The sequence below is a fragment of the Halichoeres trimaculatus genome, unplaced genomic scaffold, assembly GCF_033239565.1.
Source record: "Halichoeres trimaculatus isolate MK-OKI-2021-1 unplaced genomic scaffold, fHalTri1.1 fHalTri1_scaffold_6, whole genome shotgun sequence".
NCBI classification, from domain to species: domain Eukaryota; kingdom Metazoa; phylum Chordata; class Actinopteri; order Labriformes; family Labridae; genus Halichoeres; species Halichoeres trimaculatus.
Window position 1 is genome coordinate 3626750 of NW_027437184.1, and position 21517 is coordinate 3648266.

General features: G+C 37.5%; 1 protein-coding gene across 1 annotated transcript; it reads left to right on the forward strand.

Moving 5' to 3' along the window:
• The first annotated feature begins 1542 nt into the window (after positions 1-1542).
• On the forward strand, positions 1543-19911 carry LOC141791196 (ubiquitin carboxyl-terminal hydrolase 2-like). The gene is made up of 12 exons (XM_074671461.1): positions 1543-1995; positions 10370-10417; positions 10511-10634; positions 14027-14138; positions 14250-14360; positions 14710-14774; positions 14886-14989; positions 16984-17064; positions 17158-17236; positions 18550-18657; positions 18774-18894; positions 19140-19911. Exons 1-12 carry the CDS (start codon positions 1795-1797, stop codon positions 19243-19245), a joined length of 1260 nt encoding a protein of 419 aa, XP_074527562.1. The 5' UTR covers positions 1543-1794; the 3' UTR covers positions 19246-19911.
• The last annotated feature ends 1606 nt before the right edge of the window (positions 19912-21517 follow it).

Sequence of the window (21517 nt, forward strand, 5' to 3'; positions counted from 1 at the left end):
ATATGTAGGATCTCCAGACAAACACAGGGGCAAATTAGTAAAAATATCTCTGAAGATACATAATGAACAAATGACCAACATGACCATGACCAACAAATGAGCCATACAAAGTGATGATCCACTCCAAGTACAAAGATTATGAAAAAGAGACAAAACAATTGCAAGAAATGCTGCCTAGCTGCACAAGCAGCAAAAGGTCAAAGCTCAGTGTCAAGAAGCAACCTTCATGGTGCGTACAAAAATGCTTAGCCACCATCAGGCATCGGCACCAAAAAATGAATATTTAAATGATATTTATACTGTTGTGATTCACATTCCCCACACCTGTCAAATGGTGACACCAACGTCTTAAAGTGAGCACAGAGAGGACAGAAACCTCCTGTGAAGCAGAGGAGCAAAAGCTGGATTGATCTTGAAGTTTAGTTTGAACAGTGACTGTGAAAACTGGGCCTCACGATCAGGAGGAGTCAGTACAGTTACTACTCAATCATCATCTGCCTGCATTTGTGATGCCATTGTCTGCTGACCCCAGCACAATAAACTGCACCTGCATGCTTAGCTCATAGGCATTAGCTAAAACTGAAGGTACTCAGGGATTTTTTTAACCCAATTTTAAAAGATTTCATCTTGATTTTGACTCATCAGCTGCGTCACCTTGTTGTTCAAAAATGAAATTTGGCTTTAAAAGGTAACACTATTAAAACTTCAAGACAGCCACATATGAATGATGATATGAAGATGAGGCGCTACAGGGGTGACACTCGGAGTGCTGCGGTATCAGCTCTAGGGTTGCAATATTTCAGGAACTTTCAAAGTTGGAAACTTCTCATAAGAATATTTGGAAATTAAAAGGAACTTTAGGGGAGTTTTTGATACTTTATCTGCATTTTCCTCCAGATTTGCCTTTTTGTAGTTTTAGTTTTCTTCCCAGGGCTGTAAAACTTGAGGTTAGCCACAGGTGCATGGAAAGTTGTAGGTGAAGTAGAGCAGTGGCAGGCTTTATTGACAGATAGGATGAAGATTTAATCCAACAAAATGTTATTACATGACTTTATTTAGTCTCTAATCATTAATATGCTCTGTATGATTTTTTTTTATTATCATTTCAATACTATTTTTTAAAGTTACAAGAAGCCACTGCAAATAAGTCAAAGAGCTGCTGGTTGCAGACCCTTGCAGACCCAAATTAAAGAGGAAGGGGACCTAAATCTGAGCCCTGATGAACACCTCAATGTGTATAATGCTGTTCATAAAAACAAAGGGCCTACATCAAAAACATGTGATGAAAAATAAAACTAGAGAAAGAAATTGTGTCTGAAATGTAACAGTTTGAACTATAAAATAATGTAAGATAGATAGATAGATGAATAATAGTTTTTTTTTTTTTTTGGCTTATTTTACTGTTCACTGCAGTGCGGACCTATCTTTAACTGATGTGTTTGTTTACATTGAACAAAGTACTTTTCCCACCACTGCTTCCACCGCTTTCACATCCAGCCTGAGAAAAGTAGTCGTCACAGTTTTTTTCCTACAGCTCTTGAAGGCATCACCAGTCTCCTCAGGTTGGGAGGGAGCGTTTACAGCACGCAGTAAAACTCCGACACACGACACCTCTGTGTTACTCCTGAACACGGGAAGGTTGCGTACAGGTGTGGGACAGAAGAGACCGAGCAGCCACAGAAACAGCAGGACCAGCCAGGAGCTTCAGCTGTGTGTATTTACTGATTCCCCCCGGAGTCTGGACTTCAACCTCGGTACACAACCCGCTGTTTTCACCGTGTCCAGCTGCATTGTATGACGCGACCGTCCTGGTGTCGGACAACATTCAACAGAGCAACCATGCCGACTCTGCGACACTCGTACACGGTTACAGCACCGGAGGAGCGAGCCCCTTCTCCCCTGGATAAACCCGACCTGCACCGGAAGAGTCCCCCGTCGTTGTCCCGGTCCAAGCTGGTGTCCACATTCATGGGTCTGATAATCAACCAGGCCAAGGTGAGTCCACCTTCACACCTCTGTGTCAACTTTCTAAAAGCTTCCTGTCTCCATGAAACCCTTGAGTTTGCTAACTTTTCAGAAAAATGTCTCTTCACAGACTTTTTAAAGTTCATACGCAGATACCTGCAGACTGGGTTTTTAACAGGGGTGTCACTGCAGGTATTAGTTTTGGGGGACTTAGCCCAAAAAAAAAATTTAATATATTTTTAAGGTTTTTATTCAAAGTCTTCAAATTGAATTGATAAAAATTGGTGATAGTTGATTATTATGTAATTGAACAGGCTCGTAATATTAAAAATAATAATAATTAAAAAAAAAACATATTTCAGGACGGTAAAACAATGTATCATTGGATAAAAATGTTTAATATCAAATGTAAAAAAAGTAAAATAAAAAAAAACACATTTCAGGACGGCAAAATAACATATCATTGGATAAAAAATGTTAAATATAAAAAAAAATGAAATAAAAAAATATTTCAGGACGGTAAAACAATGTATCATTGGATAAAAATGTTAAATATTAAATATTTATTTAAAAAAAACATATTTCAGGATGGTAAAACAATGTATCATTGGATAAAAATGTTAAATATTATATATAAAAAAATAATTTCATTGTCTCTTATTGCAAACTTTATTAAAAACTCAACATTTTTAACAATGTGAGAGTGCATAACATTTATATTTTTTTGTATTTTGTCATATAAAAAGGATAGTTGGGCCACTGTTTATGTAAGTTTCATTTTAGGCCTTCTATATCCAGAATAAAAAGTGAACCTTATCCAATTCTGTTAAATGTGAATCATAACAAAAACAAAACCCTAAAAAAACCCTAAAGTTTTACAACAGTAACAGCACAAGCAAGCCCTACTTCTCTTTTAAGATGATGATTATTCTACAAAAATGTTGAATTTGGGTATCTTAAAGGCATGTTCAAACACCTTATTAAACTCTGACACCACCCTAAAGTTCATAGAAAGCGTCGTAGAGGTCTAAACCTGACCTCCAGGCTGGCTGTCAGCTCATACAGTGAGCACAGTGAAGGGGAGAGTGAAGCACAGCGACAGCCTGCATGAGTGCAACAATACCAGTGTGACGTGGGTTACGTAACAGGATGGAGCGCTGCTGATAAGGAATGTGTCCAGACTGTCACCTTATCATCAGCTCAGAACATTTCGTGTTAACTCACAGCTGCCCACAGCCCGTGGCACATTTCTGTGTCCGTGTGGGTTTGATGTGTTTACGTCAGTGTGAAAGAGTTATCCGGCTTCACTCCAAGGCCACACTTGAACTCTTTGTCCTTGTTAATACTGGGGGGATATTTTTAGACTCCACAGAGGAGCTCAGCTCTGAGTGGTATGCAGACTTGTGTTTATTCGGGATATTAAAGATCTGGTTGTTCTGACCTTTCCTGGTGTAATTAAATTGTTGGTGATTATACTTTTCATGCTACAGTCAGAGATATGATTTTGTTATGGCATGCTAACAGATGTAGCCTTTCTGTTGTAATGAATTCACATCTTGTGGATCTCTTCAAGTAAAATCATAACTCAAGAGATTACTAAAAGCTTTCCAAGTGTTGCAGGAGAAAAATAAGTTCAGTTTGAGAAACCTTGGCTAGAAGGAGACTTGAGGAGTGTCATTAACCTCCAATGTGACACAGATTTGGCAAAGTTGAAGCTTACAGCAGCAGCTAACAGTTATGTAATTGTTGATTAGCTTTCTAGATATTTTCTGCATCCATTTGGAAATCATTTAGGTTGAAAATAGTCCAGAAATTATGCAAAAAGTTTCCGTACAGTTACACAAAGACCAGGGTGATGCTGCCTAAATGCTTCCAGTTTTCTATTACATTGCATCTTCTATCAAAATTATTAAAGAAGTGATACTAATTTTTGCATTTAAGATGTTTAAAGGTCTGGTCTTGAGGAATTTTTGTTACTTGTTAGTAAACACAACATCCAAATTGGGCTCCTCCTCCTTGGCTCAGTGCCAGCTGCAGCACACCCCCCCAACCTCCGACTGCAACTACGTGAGCAACCACCTGTAGCATCGCAATTTTTGCTTTACCCGTTTGGCGTTTTATTTCATTTCGTGTTTTTCTTCTTCCATGCTACGTCCACTACTGTAGCTGATTAGCTAATTAGCTTTCACTCACAATCATGAGCAGGCAAAGTCACTTGCACTCTGGGCGCTCTGTGATTGACTGACGTAAGCACATTTACTCTCCGCTTAGAAAGGTCCTGAAACAACCAGAACATCAACGTACGTGCAGAGGAGGGGAGTTAGGGCAGATACAGACACTGACACATGTATGGAGGCCAATATTCCTGTAGAAGTTGACATTTTATTTTTTTAGGAAAATCTTCCAGACCTCTTTAAAAACAAGATTTAACTGCATTTTTCTTTGTCCAACCTTTACCTAAAGGCGGCTCAGTGAGTTTCCTTTCATTGCTCTATTATTTTTTCATCCCTTGTGTATGGTGCCATATTTGTGAGGGACATGAATTTACGGGTTGTACCCATGAAAAATTTGCCTGATTTTTTTTGCTAGTGTCAAACAGCTTATTGGTGTTTTTTTCATGTATTTAATAATTCAGTTTTTTGCTAAAGGAACCCCGTCTCTAAGTGTTTTCCAAAGACTCCACCTCTCTTCCTGACCCTCCTCTCCCTGCAGTTTGATGGAGCAGACTGACGTTGATATTGTTTCAAAAGGAGGGGTGTATCCAGCACCATGTGCATGCAAGAGTGTTTGTTTCCCTCGTCACATGTTGCTCAGCCCTGACCGGGCATGCAGAGCTGATTTAGTGCATTCTGTTCTCCTGCTTCTCTGAAGAAGTGCCAATCAGTGAGGAGGAGCGTCCTGCTCAGAGCGCAGACAGCACCTCAACGCATCACTGATTCGGTTTTTGGACGGGTCTGTTAAATCACAGGCCGCCTGCTGCGCGTGCTGAGCCCGGCTGGTCAGTATTCACAGCAGTGCAGCAGATTGAGACTCGCACCATATGGTCACCTCCAAATACCGCAGAGAAGATCATAAACAAAGGGAGAATAAAGGAGGCAGGTTTCAGCCAAGAGGGCTGAGGGTTGACTGTGTTGTTAAAGAAATATGACAGCGTAGTAAAGCCTGAGGACACGTAACCTCTCTGCAGAGAGCCCTCATCAGAAAAGCTACAGATTAGCATATGCTTACCTGTTCCTGTTTACTTAAGCTGCAATAAACTCACTTGAAATGCAGGTAGCTGACGTAGAAAATGTGTTTAAGGTTTGTTATTGGTACGTACTGTATGTGATGTGCAGCTTCTCGGTCGTCAGCAGAGGCACTGACGCGTGACGTTTCTTTAGGTCTTCATGTTACTCTGTTACCATGTTCCCTGAACGGGTCACAAGGTGATGTGTCACCTGTAAATACTCAGAAAACATCAGACTGGAAGCGCAACAGGTGGAAAATTCCTGTTGCCAGTTTATCCAAGGCATGTGAGTGAGCGTGTCGAATGAGGACGGACAGTTTCTACTTTATCTAAACCATCTGCAGAGAAACGTCTGGATCACCACAGATGCTAAGGGTCGTCTGAATTGTCAGCATCTGAAAATCATACTCATACTTTACGCATATTTTTGATTTCTCATTGAGAAAATTTCCACTATTTGACTTAAAACAGCTTTAAATACCGTCAAACCAAATATTTACACAGAAAACAGGAAAAAACAATTGACGTTTTTAGTTCTTGGGTGGGAGCTGAATTTTAACGCTGACAAATATTTAGTTTGTCTGGTATTTGCATCATTTCTGGTTGGGAATACTAGTTTTGTTTGTGTTTGTAAGCCAAAAGATCAACAAACGTCTGGTCTTTTTCTTTACATAAAGCTTTTCTCAGGGTCTCTCCGACTCAAATCTCCAAATTTTGACACAAAAGATTTTTTTTTTTTTAAATGATAACATTTTATTAAAATCAATGTGTCCCCATCAAAACAAAGCTTCCAGAAGTCCTTGATTTTGGGCATTACTTCAACACTGCAAAAAAAAAGAAATCTTAATGTGTGTTTTTGTCTTATTTTAAGTAAAGATAGAATAATGTCTCAAACAGGTAACTTTTCATTTTTCTCTTCAAAAAACTTAAAACAAGACATTTTTCTGGACTGGTCAGGTGAATGTGACTCATATTAAGTCTAGAAAGATGTTTTCCGCTGAAAATAAGACAAAAACACTTGATAAGATTTCAGTTTTTTGCAGCGTGATCATATACACTGCAAAAACTGGATTCAAAGCAAGTTTCAATACCAATTTTTTTTTTAAACTTGTCTTACTAGACTTTAAATATCTAACTTCAAGTTACCAAATGGCAAAAAAACAGCTTGAATTGCCTGTAAAAAGTAAAAAAAAAAAAAAAAAAAAGCCAAATGTGGTAAGAAAAAATTTAATGGATCCATTTCTTACCCTATTGGCAGATTTTCTTATTCAACAAAAGCACAAAAATAAGACATCTTTTTAGTCATGTCAGTGAATACAGCTCTAGTGAAACATTTTTTGCCATAAACAAACATTAACACTAACTTGATTTCAGTTTTTGCAGAGTAGACTGAACTACTAATGCGGAATTCACTGCAAAAAAACTGAAATCTTATCAAGTGTTTTTGTCTTATTTTCAGTAGAAAATGTCTTTTTAGACTTAATATGAGCCACATTCACCTCCTCCAGAAAAACATCTTGTTTCAAGTTATTTAAAGACAAAAATGAGGTCTGAATTTTCCTAAAACTAGAATAATGTCATAATACAAGCAACTTTTCTCTCGTCCTCGTTTTTCTTACTTGTTTCAAGCAATTCAGACCTCATTTTTGTCTTTAAATAACTTAAAACAAGACATTTTCCCATCTAGTTACGTAAATGTGGCTCATATTAAGTCTATAACGACATTTTCTACTGAAAATAAGACAAAAACACTTGATAAGATTTCAGTTTTTGCAGTGAATTCCCCTTTTATAGTTCAGTCTCCAAGCAAGTGCTGATGTTTGTTTCTGGTGAAAATGTTTTACTTGACTTACTTAGAGCTGTATTCACTGATGTGACTGGAAAAATGTCTTATTTTAAGATTAAAGAAGACCAAAATGATGCTTTTGTCGGATAAGAAAATCTGCCACAAGGGTAAGAAATAAAACCATTAAAATTTTCTTACCACATTTGTCATTTTTTAACTTTTTACAAGCAATTCAAGCTGATTTTTGCCACTTGATACCTTGAAGTAAGACAAATGAAGTCTAGTAAGACACATTTTCTAGAAAATAAGATATCAAAACTTGCTTTGATTCCAGTTTTTGCAGTGTATCTGCTCATGCTGAAAAAAATGAAATCTTATCAAGTGTTTTTGTCTTATTTTCAGTAGAAAATGTCTTTTTAGACTTAATATGAGCCACAATCACCTGACCAGTCCAGAAAAATGACTTTTTCCAAGTTATTTAAAGACAAAAATGAGAGAAAAGTTACCTGTTTAAGACATTATTCTAGTTTTAAGATTTTTTTTGTGTAATTGGCTGCTTGTTTAAGCTGTTAGAGCAAATCAGACCTCATTTTTGTCTTTAAATAACTTAAAACAAGACATTTTTCAAGGTTGACTAGTTGAATGTGGCTCATATCAAGTCTAACATGACCATTTACGTCAAATAAGACAAAAACACTTGTTAAGATTTCATTTTTTTGCAGTGCAGATCTTATTTTTTTTAAACTCAGAAATAAAAGTCTTTCAGTCCCTAGAGAGAAATTACATCTTTGATTAAGGTTTAAAAGACTTCTGGACATCCTGATATTTTGAAAACAAGTTATGAAAAAGTTTGAGGTAATGACTGACAGATACTACAACAAATGAAGCTGCTTCAGTAAAACTTTTCCTACATCCAGAAGTTTGTTAATGTGAAGAAACTCTCGGTAATCAGGCTTTTCCCCTTTATGAAGCCAAACGTAAGAGTGAGTTGGTCTGAATGTCGTTTTAAAGTCATGCACTGAGAAAAACGCAGATGTTTTTGATTACTCTGGAATTTCTCATTGGTACACCATCAGCAGAATTTATCTCAAGCACCTTTATCAGCACATGTCCGCTGGCGTTCAGCATGTGCATCAGTCTGGTTCATAGATGATTAACGCCGCAGCGCCGGAGGCACCGGATGCAGCAGAAACTCTCTGATCCCCGCCTCGGGCTCTAATGTGAAACTCCTCACACAAACATTTCATCACGGTGAAGTTTTCAGACTCAGTGGAGCTTTTCTCCCCGGCCTGCATCACATGCTGCTGTGATGTCACGTGGGCCGAGGAGCTGGTCGGTGCACACAGGTCAGGACACACTGTGGTGTTTCATTAAAGCATGTGCTCGAGCAGCGGCTGATATCCTGAACACAGTGCTGCACTGATACTGCCAACAATGTGACAGTCAGATGGTATGCATCCAGTGAATGTCGTACGGTCACGCAGACTTTTTTTTGCACGCTGGAGGAATGAAGCAGGGCTGCTGTCAGGCAGAAGTTTCATCACACGGAGACTGAGTAGGATGAGGAAAGAACAAAAACATCTGAAGCACCTGACTCTAAAAAACGTGCTGCACGTATCGTCTTCACACCCATACATTACCTCATACTCATCTGAATGTGATGAAAGACATGAAACTGTCCGTACTTTTTATTAAAACCTGGTTCAGATTCTGCTATCCATTTCCTGCTCACATTACAGCTGAACATGTTTCATTAAAGCAGTTTTTAACCATACGAACCCCAACTAAAGGTCCTAATGTCTTCATCAAAGAATAATAAACTCTTAATAATTAACTTCAGTCCAGGATCACAGTGTGCTTTCACAACAACAACAACAAGATAAAAACAACGTGGATAAAGATATAGAGGTACAACAGGACAGTTGTGGTGATAACACTGACCACAAATAACACAGGTGGAGATGAACGCCAGAAATGAACGGTTACATGAGAGGGCGACAAACATGGACCCGGTCAAACACAAAGTGGCTCCTTGTAGCTTTGAACAAATATTACTGAAATAAATTTTTTTATTTTTCTTACAGAGGGTATTGATGATTAAAGACATTAACAAATTAAAAAAGACTTTCCATACACCTGTGGCTAACCTCAAGTTTTACAGCCCTGGGAAGATAACTACATCTACAAAAAGACTAATCTGGAAGAAAATACAGATTTTAATTCTGTGTGGATGGATTCATTAAACTGAGAATGTGCTGGCTTAAAATTCATTCTCAATGAGTTGCAAGACAAGAAACCATCAAAATTCAATTTTTTAAGAATGTAAAGGGTTTGAAAATTTCAGAATTTTTTAAAATTTTGAATTTTTTTTTCCTTTTTTTCTTATTTTTGGCATTTTTTAAATATTTTTTGCAACTTTGGAAATTTCAGATATTTAAAAATATTTTCATTTTTTTTGCAAGTTTTGAAAATTCACAAAATTTCATTTTTTAAATTTTTAAATTTTTATTAACATTTTCTTAATTTTGCAATTTTTTAATTTATATTTTTTAAAATACTTACAATAGTTTAAAAAAAAAGCAAAAAAAAAAAAAAAAAAAAAAAAAAGAAGTTAAAGTTTCTGAAATTTTATTAGGTGCAAAAAATATCAAAAAATTTGCAAAAAAAACCCCCAGAAAAAATAACTAAAATCGTAAAAATAAATGTGAAAAATTTCAAACAATTTTGAAAATTTCAAACCTTAAATATTCTTAAAAAAAGGAATTTTTGATGGTTTCTTGTCTTTCTTGTCAAAATTTGCCAAAAATTGGAAAAATAATAAAATAAAAAACGAAGACAGCAACATGTACAATTTTATGAAAAAAATATATCTTAAATTGTATAGAAAATTATTCACTAGATTTTAACTATGTGTAGAATTTCAATTCCTGTATTGTCTATATTTTGAGGATAAAGTAGATATTGTGGCTTCAGAATGATTTTAATCTGGGTGAGCTGAGGCATGATGTCTGTTCTGTGCTTTTGATGCATAAAATTCCAGTTATCAGTGACAGATCATGTTGAACAAAGAAAGCACAGTCACTCTGACATAAAATCCAAAATAAACACAAACCAGTAAATAAACGGTGCATTCATGTTGTCTGAATAGGACCTGGTGTCGGACCGCAGCAGTATAGCGCCAACTAGTGGCTTGGAGGACTAAGTCTACATACGATTTTTTAAAATCTGGAGATTTGTAAAACTTTACTTGCTTCAAATCATTTCTAATCCTCTTACAGTATCTGTTGCCTCTCTGTTAAAAGTCTCATTAATTCATTTAAATACTTTTGTTGTTAACATTTTAATTTCCTCAAACACAGTCGGCTGAAGTCTCCATTTCTCTGTCTGAACAGAACAAGAGTCCTCAAGGCCTGGTGGGACTGAGGAACCTGGGCAACACAGTGAGTGTCTGAAAACAACACATCATCATCACCATCATCACCATCAGCTGAGTCTTCCTGATGTAATGAGCCTGAATCTGTTTTTGTTCCCAGTGTTTCATGAACTCCATCCTCCAGTGTCTGAGTAACACTCCCGAGCTGAGAGATTACTGCCTGAGAAACATCCACCTCACAGACCTCAACAACAACAGCCGGGTGGACGCTGCTCTCATGGAAGGTAGGGCGAGACTCTGCGCGGCTTTACGAGGAACTTTACAGACCTGTTAGATCACTTTATGGCTCAGGAGTGGGTCACGTATAGTCGGTCAATGATCAGCCCTTTACTACGTAACGCTGCTGTGCGCTCATTTACTCTGTGCTCCGCTTCCTTTCCTTTCCTTAATTCAGCTTAACCTAATTAGTGCAGCACACACCCTGTGTTTGGAGGGTGTGTTTGGACGGCGTGTTCCCACAGATCACTCTCTTCTGTGTCAGCACATGCTGGTGAAAATCACATTCAGTTCAGCGCTAGAAGCCCCACTTTTTAAAAACCAGTTACACAATGTTTCTGTGTGGTACAAAGAGTTGCTCACCTACTTTGCACAAATAGTTTTTAAGCTTGGCCTGACCTCATGTGCTGCTCCTGTGCTGCTGAACACATAAACCTTTACTGATGATTTCACCCTGTGACTGGGTTTAGAGCTGACAGTAGATGACATCAAATCCAGTCTTATTCAGGTATGAGTCATCTTATCAAGGTCAGAGTGATGTCAGTGTTATCACAGCTAAACTTAGAGTGTGGGTTAAAAAGGTCAGACTGGTTGGTCTGCAGAGGGGCTGTGAGTCGTTGCGTCCAGGTGTTAGACTGCAGAGAGAAACAGTTTTCAAACCACATTTCAGATCATTATGACTGGATTAGTTCTTTTGATTCTTTTAGAAAGTAAAGGTGTTAAAAAATACCGATACGGCAATATATCACAATGCTTTGACCTGTGATAGAATTATAAAAATTATGATAATAATATATTTTATTTTTAAGGCACTTTACATTTCACAGAAAACTCAAAGTCCAACAAAATAAGATTAAAAATCAGTAAAACAAGGTAAAAATCAGTGAAGTACAATCAAATATCAATATCAACTCTTAATATCGATATTTTGGTTGAAATTAAAAAAAATTCTTCTGCTCCTCCGCCGCAGTAGATGGCGCCAAAGAGCTACTCCGCTGTATGTTTCCCATAAACTGTATAACAAATATAATCACAAAGTATATTCAAAATATTTTATTCCTAAACTTGACGATGTGGATTTTGAGGCTGTAAACATCAATGTTTTCTCTCTATTCTTGGGTCACTTAGTTTAAAATCATTTAAAGTTTAATTTTTACAGTGTAGTAGATCGGGATGGGTACCGAATTAGGTTCTTTTATAGGTACCAACCAAATTCTGTCAAAAGTACCGGGTATAGATTCACGTAAAATCAAAAGGTACCATGTTTAGGTACCTAAATGCATCCTTGAGGCTGTGAGCGAGTGGAGGAGTAGGAGATTTTCCTACTGGACATGAACACAGCATTACAAGGTTATATATTGAAGAATAAATACATTAAATTGAAAAAAAAATCACATTATATTATTTAACAAATTGATATTTTTACCACATAGACACAAAAAAGTACCGTTGAGTACAGGTACCGATTACCAGGTACCAGGAATTAGTGCCATATAGTTTCAAATGTGAAAGGTTCCCATCCCTAGTACTAGACTGATAAAATAATAATCAGTCATGTTGTAACGCTCTGCCTTTGTCCGTCACCGCATTACATCAAAGGGGGACAAATAATACTCTAACCATAAATCACCCCAAACAAAAAAAACTTTCTTTCGATGACGTGTTCTTTGATGTCGAGTCAGCAGACGTCTCAATAATAAAAAAATAAAAATAAAAATATTGTTTAAAACTGAGTCTTTATGATTTTGAAACTACCACTTCCACAAAAACCACAAATCTCCAGAAAACTGTCCACGCTAAAGAGTTTTTTTTTCAACGAAAGAAAAGTCCTTTCTCACCTCTGCGCACCTCCTGCCCTAAAAAGTTTGGGCTCAAAACTGCACAAAGGAAAGGAAAAAATAGTCCAAAAAGAGAAAATGATTTTTTATGAATAACATTGTTTACACCAGGTGACATTATCAGTTTCACTAACTGACCACGTCTTCAGTAGTTTAAGTGACAAACTTCACAAACTTTATGTTTTAAAGTTAAGTGTATGTATGTATGAAACACTGCAGCTGACTTTTCCACTGCGCAATGTGACGTTGAAGTGACGTATATTCAAAGTAATTTTTGACGTCCAAATCAGGTCTACTGAAAGAGGAGAATGAAAGTTTTTATTGCATCTTTTTCGGGCATCATATGGAGGTCAGATGAACATCTAAAAAAATGTTTGGATCCATTTTGAACGTCTCACTGACATCTAGATTCGGTCCAAAAAAGTCAGATTTAGAAGTCAAAATTTGGGCCAATTTTGCACGTTGCTCTGACGTCTAGATATGGTCTTTGACGGACCAACCCAATACCGACGTGCTCTGCATGTCTCTCCGACGTCCGATGTAAAGGGATGCACAGATCCGATTCTGGTATCAGGTATCGGAACAAATCCAGGCCCTCAAAGCCGGATCATGTATCAGTGGGAAAGGATCGGTCCAAACTTGACACCAAGGCTAATCTATGATTTAGTCTACAGGGTATAAAAGTCTACAATCAAATAGTCATTTCTGTAAATTCTGAAGCAGTTTTTTAACCAAAATGCTGTTAAACATTTAAACACTTACACCCAATATACCCAAAACCCAGGTACCGGTTTTGGTATTGGGACCAGAAAGGCTGGATCGGTGCATCCATATTTCAAACACAACAAAATCGAAAAGCTATTTCTTGCCAATACTCACCTCTGTTGGAAAGCAACCGGAGTTTGTGACGATTACATCTTACCTCACACAGTTCAGGAAATCAGGTCAGATCAGCCTCATCAGCCGGCCTTTGTCTTGGCCTTTGTCCCGTTTGCAGGTCAAACTCTTCCCAGAAGTTTTGAGCTGCTTATGAATCAGACTTGCATAAACCACCCTGCACCTTTATGACCTACAAAGCAAACAGGACACCTGTTGTTACTTGATCTGCTTTTAATCTAGACGGCACTTTGATTGTTTTAAATGTGCTCTATAAATAAAGTTTGAGTTGAGTTGGAAAGAATAGAGTTAAGAGTTACTGCCCAGGATAATGGAGGGTGGCTGCACTACGGCTTAGATACAACAAAGACCTAAAGTTTTAGATATGCAAGAATAAAATCATGACTTATTAGTTATCAAGTGTTTCAAGCAATATTTCTTGCTTCGTTGGCAGAGTTTTTACTTGTTACAAAAAATTCAAACCTTATTTTTGTCTTTGAACAACTTGAAATGAGACGTTTTTCTGGACTGACCAGTTGAATGTGGCTCATATCAAGTTTAACAAGACAGTTTTATTTAAAATAAGACAAAAACACTTGATAAAACTTCAGGTTTTGCCGTGCAGTCATGCAGTCAACTCAATTCAAATTCAGATTCAACCAAATATTGTTTTTTTTTCCTTTCAGAGTTTGCAAAGCTGACCCAGAATCTTTGGACCTCTGTGAACAACGAGGCCATCAGCCCCTCTGACTTCAGGAGCCAGATCCAGAGATATGCTCCCAAATTCGTGGGCTGCAAGTAAGTCCCCTCTCCCTCGCTAACCCTCCTCTAAGCCTCTTTCCTTTGAGTCTGCTGAGTCCAATCAGACGCGGGGAAACGTTAGGTAACAGTTTCTGATTTGCTCCGCAGTCAGCAGGACGCCCAGGAGTTCCTGCGCTTCTTACTGGACGGTCTCCACAATGAAGTGAACAGAGTGACCATCCCTCCCAAACGCTCCATCGAGGACTTTGACCACCTTTCGTAAGTCTGCAGATCTCACCTCTGATCCCAATAAATCACTCATAACCTCACACCAAACAGTGCCAAGAAAAACACCTGACGGACTGTGTAAAGAAACACGCTCCTCATGTTTAATCTGCCAAATATTTAAATATGATGTGTCCAAACAGAGCACCAACAACTCCACCGACACCCCACTCTTCAGACCTGAACAATAACACCTTTGTCTTTAAGCTGCTTGGGGGAGAAATGAGTCTATTTAAAGACACACGTCTCAGATTTCAGCTTTTATAAGAGGACTCTGAATCCAAGCTCCTGGGAGGACAAAACACACAGTGTTTGATTTGTTTTTGTGTGATTTTCTTCACAGAGATGAGGAGAAAGGGAGGCGGATGTGGAATATGTACCTGGAAAGAGAGGACAGCAAAGTTGTTGGTAAGAAGTGTTTCGATTTGAAGCAAAATTACTAAAATCTATCCTTTTATTTATGCTTGAAAAAGTTAAAAGAGACTTTTTAAAGTAATCTCTCTTGTGTTTTTCTTTCAGATTTATTCGTTGGACAGCTGAAAAGCTCTGTAACCTGCACCGTCTGCGGCTTCCGCTCCACAGTCTTTGATCCGTTCTGGGATCTCTCCATACCTGTCGCTCAGGTGAGAAACTAACACACACACACACTGACCTATGAATCATTCTCTGATCACACACACAGTTACATCACTTAAATCTTATTCCAAGATTTTAACCCTTTAATGCCAAACATATCATAGCTGATGAGTTTCAAAGACCTCTATCTCATCAGCATGATAAATACACTGCAAAAACTGAAATCTTATCAAGTGCTTTTGTCTTATTTTCAGTTAAAATTCTCTTTTTATATTCAATATGAGCCACATTCAGCTGGTCAGTCCAGAAAAATGTTGTATTTCAAGTAGACATGCACCGAATCGATGGGTACTGATTTCCTTAATTTTGGGTGTCGGCAATCTGGAAATCCTTACATATGAAACCGATCTTATAAACCTCCAGGAAGGTCTGACAGCCATTGTTGCTTTTTGCTCTGAGACCTAAAACTCAGAACACTTTATTGGTTGTTTAAGTTAAAACATAAAGATTTTATTGTTTCACAGGTATTGTTCAATGATTTTCAATAAAATAAGATTGGAACATTGAATTTATATGCTGTCAGTTATAAAGATTCAAATCAAATAAAAAAAGAATCAGTATTGGCAGGTCAGGCACCCTTAGTTTCAGGTTATTTAGAGGCAAAATAAGGTCTGAATTGCTTGTGGCAAGTAAAAACAAATCTGCCAATGGAACAAGAAAAAAATGCAAGAAAATTTGGTAAAAATCAGAATAATGTTTTAGTACTAGTAACTTTTCTCTTGTTCCATTGGCTGATATTTTTAACTTCCTACAAGCAATTCAGACCTCATTTTGTCTTTAAATAACTTGAAATAAGACATTTTTCTGGACTTGACCAGGTGAATGTGTCTCATATTAAGTCTAAAGAGACATTTTCTACTGAAAATAGGACAAAAACACTTGATAAGATTTTTTACAGTTTAGTTTCCTTAAAAACTTGTTAATTTAGAAAAAATGAATTTTCCCCTTTGAAGATTATCAAACCGCTACAGGAAGTTAAAATTTTAACCCTTTAAAAAAAGCTGTACACATAAAATCATCCATGCACTTTTTTTCCTCAAGAAAATAATCTCTAATTTTTTAAGAAGTTGCAAAAATAACATCTAAACTGTTTCTCACTTTTTGAAATGGGTATTTTCTGCATCGAAAGAATAGAATGGAATAGAATAGAATAAAATAGAATAGAATAGAATGGAATAGAATAGAATAAAATAGAATAGAATAGCATGGAATAGAATAGAATAAAACAGAATAGAATAGAATAGAATAGAACAGAATAGAATAGAATGACTTTATTGATCCCAAACTGGGAAATTGTTGTGTTGACAGCAGCAATTGATGGAGTAAGTAGAAAAATACAAAAATAGAAAGAATGAAATAAAATAAAATGCATACATAAGCACTCTAGCTACAGCAAAATACAACAATAAAGGTTTAAAGGTACATACACCAGCTATAAATTAACATCCTACTTGTTTCAAAAGAGAAAGTAAATGCAACATTAACTTAACTTAAATATGTAATGAAAGAAATCTTGGATATATACCAAAAAATGTACTATAATGGTTGCCAAAACCACCCAATGTGTCAAATATATTACACAATATTTATAACAAACAAAATGAAATTGCAATATTTTCATGAAATCTGAATTTTCACTGGGTCAGGCTTTTAAGGGTTAAAAACCAAAGCTGAGACCTGGATTTCTTTGGTTAAAACAATAAATTTTCTTGATGAGATGTCGTTCCTGTCAGGGAACTTTTGCCTGCGGATATTTTTGCTCATTATGCCGTACCTTTACCTCGTAACTTCTACTGAGCTCAGCGTCTGAACTTGTCAGATATATTTGACCTACATTGGTCGTTATCAGAATTTTTATCGTGACGTTTCCAGACAGACAGACCTGAAGACGTCTGTTTCTGTCAGAACATTTTAACCCTGTAAAAACTGAGCCGTGCTCGTCTTTGTTTCTCCTTTTCTGATTCCTGCTCCGTCTCCACAGAAGAGCTCGGGCGAGGTGACCCTCAAAGACTGTATGAGACTCTTCACCAAAGAGGACGTGTTGGACGGAGAGGAGAGACCGGTAAGAGACTTCCCATGATGCACCACGGTTACTCTGTAAATACAGCAGAAGTGTCTCACCTCTGACGTTGTGTTTCTCTCTTTCATCTTACAGACGTGTAACAAATGCAAAGCCAGGAGGAAATGCACCAAAAGGTTCAGCATCCAGAAGTTCCCGCAGATCCTCGTGCTTCGTATCCTTTTAGCCTGAACCTTCCTGTGCGCACATGCTGCAAACAAAACACAAAACCAGTTTGGATGTAGAAATGCAGGGTGATCATTTCATCAGGGACAGATCATTTTTGATAGATATCATCCTGCAGATAGGGACACAAATATATTTTATTTTATTTTTTGAGTTGCAGCACAGAAACTTCAGTATTATTTAGATTTTATGCCTCTTTTAACTCTTTGTTCTGTCATCACGTCTCTGTTCACCAAACAAACAGCAATTTGTTGCTCTATGCCAGGGGTCTGTAGCCTTTACTTTGATTGGAGCTATTTTACATCAGCTTACCTTGATTAAAGCCACTTGAATGCCACAAAATCAACTTCATCTTCACAATTGAGACAAAAAGTGAATACAATTCTAAATCTAGTAATCAATTGTCTAAACAAGAAGGTTTTGTCTTTATAAAGTTGTACATTTGATGTCTTAGTTTTGTATTTTTTATAAAAAAAAAAAAAACAATATTTAAAATAAATTAAAAAATTTGTTATAAATTTCAAAAAAATTGCTTAATTAATAAAATTTCAAAAAGTAGCAACATTTAAAAAATGAAATTGCAAAAATTTTGAAAATCCAAACATTTAGATTTTTTCTTTTCAAAAAATGGTTTTTGAATAATTCTTAAAAAGTTGCAGAAATAAAAGAAATAAATGTGAAAATTAAAAAAAATCTTCAGAAAAAAAAATTATTTTTTTAATTTTGAAAAAAATGTCAAAAATTTTAAATAAAAAAAAATTCAAAAATATTTTAAAAATTGCAAAAATCTCAGTTTAAAAACATTACTGCAAGATGTGATGCATATTTAGTTCAACCAAATATTAATGCATGGTTTTATTTAGTATCAGTGTCTTCAATCATCAATACCCTCTTTAAGAAAAATAAAAATTCTTTATTGAAAATAATGTTTTTTTTTAAAGCTACAAGAAGCCACTGCAAAGGAGTCGATGGTTAGCAAATGTTGGGTCTTGTGCTTTTATTTTGAAAGGTTCAAACTGTACAATAATCTCATCAAATGAATTTGTCAGGTTGAAATTTTGCTTTGCATTTTTCGTCTCAGCTTGAGAACCACTGATCTAAAGAAATGTCTTTTGGAGGTTTTATCTTCAAAGCTTGAGGGAAAAGGCAGAGTACAGTCTTAAAACTGATTCATGCCGAAACAATTCTGGTGTCATTTTGTTACGAATAAAAAAATATGGCTCATGAGTAGATTTCCTTGCAGAGTTTTATAGAGCAGAAGTAAAAAGTGTTTGCTGTACTCCTTGACTCCGCTGTCCTCAGACCTGAAACGTTTCTCAGACTCCAGCGTCCGATCGAGCAAACTCTCCACTTATGTCAACTTCCCCCTCAAAGAGCTCGACCTGCGGGAGTTCTCCTCAGAGACCAGCGGTGAGTACTTCCACCAGAGGAGGAGGTGGAGGAGGAGGAGGATGCTTCGTCCACTTTCCAAGGTCAGGAGTGTTTGATGAGTAAGAAGTGACGATGAGTGTTTTCTTTCTCTGCAGAGCGTCCTGTGTATAACCTGTACGCTGTGTCCAACCACTCGGGGAACGCTTTGGGAGGACATTACACGGCGTACTGTAAGAACCAGGTGCTGGGGGAGTGGTACAGCTACAACGACTCCAGGTATCTGCTCGTGTATCATCACAGTACTCGCTGTTATCTTTACGCTGTGCTGTAAAACACAGATGATCTGACTCTGGCTGTACCGAGGTGTGTCAGCTCAGGGAGTGACTCCAACATGCTCGTATTTAATTAGTTATAAATCTGTTGATCGTTTCAAACCCTTCCTGTCAGCATGTTCCTCACGTACACGGTCCTGTAAGGCATTCAGAGTAATCTCTAAATTAGAAACTGTTTGTTCTTCGCAGAGTGAGTCCCGTGTCCTCCAGTCAGGTGCGCAGCAGCAACGCCTACGTCCTCTTCTACGAGCTGAGCCCCTCCTCACACAGCAAGTACCAAACGTGCCGCCTGTAGACAGCGAGGAGCCGAACCAATCTGAGCCTGAAGAGATGGAGTTGAGACACTGCCTGCTGCGAGAGAGCTCCACCTGGTGGAGGAAGTACTGCCATTACAGACTGATGTGGGCCGGAGCACAATGAACGCGCTGGTGTTTTAGTGTTTGAGGATGTGAGAGCACGTTTGGACTCTTGATGTAGAAAAAAAAGACTTTATCATCAGAAGATGGTTTAGAAATCCAGTTTGAACTGTGAATCACTGTGCGAGACGACCCACGAATGACGAACAAAACGATGGAAAACTATCCTCCAGCCGCGTCCAGACTTTATCACAACTTCTTTTTATTCTCCTGCACTTTCCACATATTTATGTTTTCCTGTAAAGGAGGCTCAATATCACCTGCTTATATATAATTTATTGTCTTTATTAAATGTTGAATCATCAAACATGGCCTTATGGTTTCCTCTGAGAGACGTGGAAATCCTCCCACAGAGCGACTTTCTTTGGTGTCAGAGCACACAGGTTATTTTTGTACAGTATTTATGGACAGCACAGTGAATGTATCTGTACTGATGTAAAGCCAGACAAACCAAAGCAGCTGTGTATAAACGCTCAAACGATACTTCCTCCAGCAATAATGTTGCTGACTTTGCCTCTTATAGTCAGTTCAAATCTAGCAACAAATAAAACTCAATGTTAACAAACGTTGCCTCATGTGTTTATCTTTCTGTGATACTGCAAAAAGAGTTTCATTCATCATCAGTTTGTCATTAAATGCAAAAACTTTGTGTAAAAAATATGAACTCTAACCGAGATAAATGATGTTTTATAGCTTCAGGGTCGGCAGAGGCAGCTGTAAATATCAGTTTCACTCAAGGTTTTCATTCTTTGAATGCAAGAAAAAAAAAGTTTCATACAATTTAAGTCATATAAAGTTTTTTTTCTGCCATGACTGCATTTGTTGGATGTTGACACCAAACTTGTTGCATTTTCAGATGCCAGAGGTCTAAAACCTTTACTTTCAGAAGAGCCATTTTACCTCAGCTTCTTGGATTTAAAGGTCCCATATTATGCAAAAATCACTTTATTAAGTATTTAAGTAAAATTTTTGGGTTTTTTCTTTCCTCCCAGCCCATGAAAAAACCTGTACTTAGTAGTGCTTGTGAAATCCTGACCTAAAACGAGCTGTTTGAATTTTGGGGATTTGCCGACGTCAGTGATTCCCTTAATCAGGAGCAAGTCTGACCTGATTGGTCCACAGGAGCGGATACCCAGAACCCCCTCCCCGCCCACTCCAATCCCCGCTGCTGGAGAGAAATCTCTTCTCTGCTCTGTTTTTGGCTGTAAACAGCCACATAGTTCCATGCTCAAGCTTCCCATCTCAGAAGAAGACAGGCTAAGTGTCTAGAGTTCATTTATCAGGGAAATGTTCCAGCTACACTCAGTAAAACTGTGCATGTGTGTGCTAGTCACTTCACGGCCGACTGCTTTTCCAACTTTGGACAGTCCAACAAAGGGCTAGCCAATAGACTGGTCCTGAATCCAGGCGCATTACCAACCATCCTCCAACAAACCTGGGACCCTGGAAATGTGAGTATTTTAAATGCTGTGTGCTGTGGAGCAGATGGAAGAGCTTTTCCTCAGTGTCCCCCCTGTCTCTGTGTTAGCTTCAGGATGCTAACTTTAGCTGCTGTTGTTTTAGCCTGTAATGTTACAGTAAACGAGCTTTGCTGTTTTCTGAACACTGAGCACTCGGAGCTTGTGGCGCCGCTCTCAGTGACGTGGAAGAGCGGGGCGGTATCAGCGGTGGCTCATTTACATATGAAGGCCACGCCCACTAAATCAGAGCGTTCTGAACAGAGGGGCTATGAGAGCCTGGAAACAATGCTGCTGTGCTTGATTTATTGGCTTTTTGGACCAAAACATGTTACTACCATTTCATGAAGACATCAATGATACATATTAAACTGCAGAAAAGGAGCAGGATATGGGACCTTTAATCACTCGATCTGACACCTAACCCAGAGTTAAACACTAGGAATAACAAGACGAAAATCACATCCTTTTTTCCTTTGGAACATAAAGATAGAGCTGTCATAATTTGAGTTATCTATAACCTGTTCAAAGCTCTTCATCCTCGCTTTAATCCTTTCAGACCTTCATCAATAGCAATAAGAGAGGACAATACCTTATGAAAAATAAATCAAGATTCTTCTCAAAGATTAAAAAAAGAAAAAAATAATATAGTTTTAAAAGGGAAAAAAAATAACTTTTCAAATTCTGGTGCGTT